This window comes from Fringilla coelebs, assembly GCF_963513975.1.
Source record: "Fringilla coelebs genome assembly, contig: SCAFFOLD_33, whole genome shotgun sequence".
NCBI lineage: Eukaryota > Metazoa > Chordata > Aves > Passeriformes > Fringillidae > Fringilla > Fringilla coelebs.
Window position 1 is genome coordinate 2,291,176 of NW_028167443.1, and position 6,795 is coordinate 2,297,970.

At 52.0% G+C, this 6,795-nt stretch overlaps 1 protein-coding gene across 1 annotated transcript; it reads left to right on the plus strand.

The window, feature by feature from the left end:
• Positions 1–2,180: 2,180 nt before the first annotated feature.
• On the plus strand, positions 2,181–6,342 carry LOC311165894 (uncharacterized protein). The gene is made up of 4 exons (XM_084227385.1): positions 2,181–2,462; positions 3,942–4,033; positions 4,541–4,706; positions 6,000–6,342. Exons 2-4 carry the CDS (start codon positions 3,996–3,998, stop codon positions 6,318–6,320), a joined length of 525 nt encoding a protein of 174 aa, XP_084083511.1. The 5' UTR covers positions 2,181–2,462; positions 3,942–3,995; the 3' UTR covers positions 6,321–6,342.
• The last annotated feature ends 453 nt before the right edge of the window (positions 6,343–6,795 follow it).

Consider the following 6,795-nt stretch of genomic DNA (forward strand, 5'->3'; position numbering starts at 1 on the left):
CCCCTGACGTTCCAGCTCCGCATGTCGGACGATGGCACGCAGCCGGCTGTGGACAGCGTGGATCAGATCCGCAGGGACAGCGACCCAGCCTGGAGGAAGGGAATCCATTTCTATGTGGAGCCCAGGGAGTTCAGCATCAATCCCAGCCAAGGGACCATCCTCCCCCAGGGACACCAGGACATCGAGGTACGGCAAGAGTGCAGCCACAGACGCTGCAGCAGCAGGGCTGAAGCTGCACTGGAGTGTGGGAGGGCTTCAGCTCTGGTGCCAGCTTTGAGCATGCTGGGAGTGAGAGATCTGCACTGCTGGGAGGCCTCTGCTAGCTGCATTACTCGGGATGTTCCTCCAGGAGCACTGTTTGGTTTCCAACATCATCTGCTGTGGTCACATTCCTTATGGTCAAGGCCTGAAGCCATTCTTGTGTTTTTGAGAGCAATTGATTTGATTGCAAGTGGGCAGAGCAAGGATGAGGGCAGAAGGTGGCTGTTGGAGAGATGTCATTGTATAAAGCAGTCAGCTTTTCTTCTTGGTGTCATTTCCCCCCTCCTGGGGAGCAAAATGATTTGTGTTCACTGCAGGAATCTCCAGGGGGGACAAAATACTCTGCAGCCATGTAGTGCCCAGCACCTGCTGGGCCACCCTTTGCCCTCAGCTTCCTGCTGTGAAGCTGAACTCATTGTGTTCAAGTCAGATTTCCTCTGCATGGATGTCATTATGGTCAGATGAGAAATTGGCCCCTTAATTTGAACACAGTGGTGCAGAGAGCTTTAGTCTGATGTTTTAATGTAGCTGACCTCAGCCCTGATAGCAAGGTGTGTTTAACAAGTCTGGTATTGGCAGAAGGCTTTTGTTCCTCTGAGACTGTGCTCTACACATGGAGCAGCAGAAGAATTATGGCCAAATCCTCCCTCGGGAACTGGAGGATATCACACGTGGGTAATGAGCTTTTGTAAGGAAGAATTTCCTGTTCTTCTCTTGCACCAGGTGACCCTGTGTTCCAACACGGTGATGGAGTTCTACAGGAGGATGCTGGTGGATCTGGAGGGTATAGGCAAGGGAGTGGCAACACTGATCATCACAGCCAGGTACCAGCCCTTGCTGGCCTCCCCAGGCACTGCCTTGCACAGGCTTTGCTGGCTGCAGCTGCCCAGGAGAAGTGCTGCTCAATGGCCTCATGTTGTGCCAGCTGGACATGAGAACAGCAGGGCTTGGACAGCAGCCTGTGGTGAAAAGCAGCCCTGCTCACAGCCCAGCAAAGCCCTGGCCCTTATCTAAAGGGAGCAGGAATGATATCATTGATGGGCTTGGGTGTTGGTGCTTGAGGTGGGACAAATTTCCCGAGGGCCTCCTCTCCTTCTTGCTGCAAGAGGTGGAGTTGTGCTGGTTGTGACCAGCGTGCATTGGTTTGGGCCACAGCAAGCAGCCTGCTGAGAGTCAGGGTCTGCTTCTGTTGATGAGGGCACCTGGCAGGGGGCAAGTGGCTCCCAGCAAGTGCTGAGGGCAAGGTCTTAGGAGGGGAAAGCAGCCCTGGATGTGGCAGGTCAGCTGCAGTTTTTCTCCTTCCCTCTGCTTCCCATTTGGAGCTTTAATGTTCTCAGAGTTGAGACCAAAAGTGGTTGTTGCTGCAGCAGAATTGCATCCTGCTGTGCTGCTGTGGGTGCCAGCTGAATGCCCAGAGGGCTGCAGCTCCCTGGTGCTGTTCCCTGTCCCAGGCAGAGCCATGCAGTCAGTGCCTGGGCTGCCATTTTGTACAGCAGGTGGAGCTGGGGCCAGTCAGTGCCTGGAGCTGTGCAGTGAAGGAGTGAGGGAGCTGCAGGGCCTGGGAGGGGGTGATCAGCCACTCTGAGGGCAGCTGGTGTCTCGTGCCCTGCAGGGCTGGGGCAAAGAGCTGAGTTCTCAGGCAGGGCAGCAGCACCATGGGAGAGAAGGGAGTCATTTTTACTGAGACACTGGAGCTGTGTGTTACTTGAGCCTTAGTGAGCCCTGATCCTTGTTGGGAAGGCTCCCCCAGAGCTCGTGGATCACTGGGGCTGTGACAGGAGTCCTTGCCAGCCTCCTTGGGTGAAGGAGGGGCTGAGGCAGCTGTGGCACCAAGTGCTCTGCCTGGGGCACTTGGCAGCCTCTGGGTGCTGCGTCTCAGGGTTTGTCCCTCCTTGACAAGACCCATTGGAGTGGGAAGAGGTAGAAGGCAATTTATCCCTGTAGGGCTGTTAAATGTCCATTTGACAGTGACCAATGTGTTCTGCTCCATTTCCCAATCTTTGGGGGTAAATGTTCTCTATTCTCTCAGTACCTCTGATTCCCCTGGGGTCATCTCTTTGCCCAGATGTCTCGTTCCTGAGCTCCAAGTGTCCACCCATGTGCTCCAGTACGATGAGTGCCAGCTGAAGGTGCCCTATGAGAGGAAGATCCTGATTAGGAATCCCAGCCACCTTCCTGGCTGCTACGGGCTTATTCCCCAGGTTTGGCATCACATCCACTTCCTCCTGTCAAATATTATTGAGGAGATTATTAGGGGGAAAAAGGCTTTGGATAAGAACTTGCTGGTTTCTATTTAGTCCTAAAGATCTGCTGAGAACAGGATCCTACCCGAATGTAAACTTGAGGAGGCAGTTGAAGCTCCTGAGGAAACAGTTGATGTTCTTGTCTTCAGGGTGTTTTCTTGTGGGAGATCTTAGAGGGTTGTGAAAAGCTGCTGCATCCACAGACAGCAATGCCTGTGCTGGCAGCCTCCTTGCAGGATCCCCTGGGAATGCTGAGCCTCCAATTCTTGCATCTTGTTTGTGCCTTTTACCTTTGTCCTGGGCAGTTTTAAACGTGTGTGTAAGTTGCTGTTGCGGTGGATGTTAAGGAGTCTAAAGTTTCTTCAGAGGTCCCTCTGAAGCTGCATTTCATTCTGTCCCTTCCAGAAACGCAAGGAGGACTCTGCTGTGTTGTACTCCAGCCCCAAGCCCTGTGGCATTGTCCAGCCCCAGAGCACAGCAGAGATCCCCGTTGTGGTGGAAGTGCAGGCGCCGGGCGAGCATCGCACCAATGTTCTCATCGGCGTGTTCGGGGATGAGAGAAACCCACGGGTGAGGGCACGGGGAGCTGTGTGCCTGTGTGCAACTGCTCCTGGCAGGGGGAACCGGGCACAGGGATTCTGCCAGGGAAAACAGGCACAAGCTGCTGTGGGAAGGACAGGAGGGATGGGTGGCACAAACAGCTCGTGCCTTCGAGGTGGGAATCTCAGTGTCTGACACAGAATGGAGTTGGGCACAGCTGGAATCCAGGGTCATTTTAGTTCATTATTCTTTAAATTCTGTTAACTTTGGAGACATCTGGATTAAAATGTCGTCTCTCTGAGCACAAAAGAGGATGTCAGAAGACTTCTGGGAACCTTGAGCTTTCTGTAAAAGAAAGGAAAGCTGGCATTTGAAGAGTGGTTGCAAGGATTGAAATTTATATTAAGACATATGGAAATGACGATGCCAAATTCCCTGGATGGCACCAAACATGTGAACCTGGGCCATTGTGGCACTGCCTGTAAATCAGTGAGCAGGAAGAACAGGCAGTGCAAGCTGTGCCAGGGAGCCTGAAGTGTGACAAAACAGTTGCTTTCAACTCTGAGGCTGCTTCCCTTAAAGAGGAGGGTTTCTCCCCACCAGAAGAACCAGTTGTTGAACTGTCAGCCTGGTCTTAACTAGAGATGTCTTGCAAAGCTTTTACCTTTGGGTCAATGATTTGTAGTTTGAAAGGTTCTCTTACCTTAATCCTTTTCAATTTGGAGGTGAACATGTAATTTTCTTTTCCCCCAAAAGCCCAGCATTTCAGCTGGAGAGTGGTAGGTGTCCCTAAAGAAATAACTTGAGCAGGGTTGAGCTGTTGAAGGTTTTTAAGGTTTACCTGTTGTGGTTTGTTTTGGGTTTTTTAAAATCTTTCTTGCTTGCTTCCTGGCACAGAGAGCACAATTACGGAGCTCAGGACAGCCGGCAGAAACCTCCCCAAGGCCAAGGATGACAGAGCTTGGCAGGATCCCAGCACCACAGCCTGAGTATGTATGGATGGGTGGGTGGGGAATGTGAGCTGAGTCACCTGGGAGTGTTGGAAAATGTCAACCAACCCCCCAGCAGTGTCAGGGGAACATTGCTGATAAATTCCTGGTGGAGCTGCAGAGTTTCTGGCCTTGGGCCCTGGCGGGGCTGTGCTGGCTGGGCACTGGCTGGGTCTGCCCCTGGGTGCCTCAGATCTCACCTTTTTGCTGCCTTCTCTGTCTTTTGCTCTCCCACTGTGCTTTTGGCATCCCCACAAGGTGTTCATGCCTGTCCTCTGTAGTTGCTCAGTGCAAGCAGTTGCAGCTGCTGCAGCAGCTCAGTGCCATCCCTGGGCTGCCTTTAGAACAGAGCTGCTCCAGGCTGGATTGGGAAGGGCTGGATCAAACCATTTCTCAGTTCAACGTGCCCAGCACCCAGCCAGGGGCTGCATCCTGGCCAGGAGCTGCTGGTGCAGGTGTCCCTCCCTCCCACTGCAGGTCCCTGTTCATAGTTATCTCATTTTCCAGAGATGAGCTTTACCCACCTAAATTCAAACCCCAACCACCAAAAGAGAAGAGGAGCAGTTTGGTTTCCTCAGCAACTCAATGGAGGCACTTCAGAATCAGAAAGGAGGAGGAGCCAGGCAGAGCCCTGAAGGAAGTGCAGGATTTTAGCAACTCTTCAGGAGCAGAGGTAGATTTTGTTGTACATCCAGTGGTTGTGTTGCCTCCCCAGCCTGCCAGCACCAAGTCATGCTCGTGCTGACCTCCCTTTTTGCTGCCCTGCTGTCCTGTGCCCGGGCAGTGGGCTGGGCAGCAGGGCCAGTGGCTGGACATGGGGTGAGTGGGAGGGAGAAATAGGAGAGTTTTCCTTGGAGAAGCTGACTCAGATCCTACAGGCCTGTGCTGAGTGTGGGATTTTTTGCCCTTGTTTCCTTCCCAGTGTGAGATGAGGCTTTTATCTGCATCATCTTGGTCAGACCTGCAGCTTCCTTCCCAGAGCAAGCTGGGATGAGTCCTGATCTCCATGGAGCCTCTTGCCAAGCCAGCCAGACTCCCTGTGTGCAGGGCTCTGCTTTCAGCCCAGAGCTGCCATTGCACTGCTGGCCCGGAAGCTCTCTTACAGACAGAGTCTTTGCAGAGTGGCTGTCTCTTCCTGCCAGCACAGAAAATGGCTTGTTTTTCAGGTGCCAGCACAAACTGCTGAAAACCCTCACCTCCCACGAGGCTTGGAGGGGTTCAGGTGCTCCCTGGACATAGTGCACACTCCCCTGGAAGCAGAGAAGGCAAGAGGGAATCTGTCTCACTTGTCCATTGTCAGTGTGGCCAGCAGGGCTGGAGCTCCCAGTGCCACTGGGGGCCCTCAGCATTGGCCACAGAGGGGCCTCCCATCCCTCCAGGCCATCCCAAAGTGCTGCTGAAGCAGCTGCTTGTTGGAGAGGCCGTGCAGGACACGTTGTGGGGCTGCCCAAGGATGCTGTGCAGCACCTGTGAGGGAACTGCTCCCCCTGGAACTGCTCAGGTGGTGCACAGGAAATTTTTGCAGGAGCTTTTGCTGTAGCACCTTGAGAAAGCAGCATTTAAATCAGAGAGAGAGGGGAAGAGCGTCAGGAGTCAGATGAGCTGGGCTGGAGTCCTTCCCTCAGCTCTAAGAGCTCTCACTCTGAGTCTCCTCCTTCTCTAAAAGCAGGAAGTTTTTAAACTTTTTAAAGGCAAGTTGTGCATCAGAGAGAATGTCTACTGCCAGGAGACATCCCAGTTCACTTTCATGCAATGTACTAATTAATGCTTTGACCCGTGGGTATGGGAGAAGATTTTCCCCATGGTCCCTGCACTGTTCAGTGGCATGGATGCAGGATGAGGTGAGGGTGATTCTGGCAGTGTTTGGGGAATAGGCCCCTCCAGCTACAGCTGCACTTTGCTCCAAGATGCTCTACTGCATCCTTTTCCATGCTCAACACCTCAATCTCTCCTGTCTTCCATCCAGGCTTTCAGTATCCTGCCACTCTCAGGTGTGCTGCAGCCAGGACAGAGCCAGCAGGTCTCCTCCACCTTCTCTGGCCAGGAAGAGAGGTGGAAGAAGGGACAGAAGGGAGTCGCTGTGAGGAAGCAACATCCAAAACCAGACAAGGGGAAAAGCAAACCAACCGAGAAGAATGAAACCAAAATCTCCAAAAATGAAACCAGATCTCCTGGGAAGAAGGAAAAGAAAACCGCAGAGAAGAAAACAACCAAAGCACCAGAGAAGAAGGGAGCCAAATCCCCACAGAAGGGGGAAGCAAAAGCCCAGAAGAAGAGGGGGAAGTGAAATCCCAGAAGACCCACCTGGGATGGAGAAGGACTCTTTTTTTTTTAATCACAAAACTCGTTTTACACAGTTTGACTGACTTTTAGTGCAACTTTAGTAAGTTAATAGATTTCCTGCCAGTTTTTTTAATATTGGTTCCTAAAATAGATTTTACTAGTGCATCACATCTCTCTATTGTATCATTTACCTGTTCTCTTCACTGATTCTCATGGAATAAATCCCTTGTTGTTGCAGGTGCATTTGGTTCTCACCCTCAGAGTAGATTGTTCACAAAGTCTCACTCTCAAAACAGCTTCACATGGGAACTTGTAACTGCTCAGCTGCACTCAGAGGAGATGACAGGCCAGCTATTAATAGAGCAGAGCAAGGCCTGATTTCATAAGGCCTTTCTTTTATCATTGTTCTACCTGTCTATGGCATCTCCCCCTTTTTGTTCATTTAAAAAAGGCTCCTATGTTCTGATGTTGAAACTGCT

What these genes read in the sequence shown, in the direction of transcription:
- LOC311165894 (XM_084227385.1), top strand. Translation starts at nt 3,996, where the DNA reads ATGACAGAGCTTGGCAGGATCCCAGCACCACAGCCTGA. An exon ending in ATCCCAGCACCACAGCCTGA is followed by an intron (nt 4,034 to 4,540) that starts GTATGTATGGAT and finishes CTCATTTTCCAG; the next exon opens with AGATGAGCTTTACCCACCTA. An exon ending in GCAACTCTTCAGGAGCAGAG is followed by an intron (nt 4,707 to 5,999) that starts GTAGATTTTGTT and finishes TCTTCCATCCAG; the next exon opens with GCTTTCAGTATCCTGCCACT.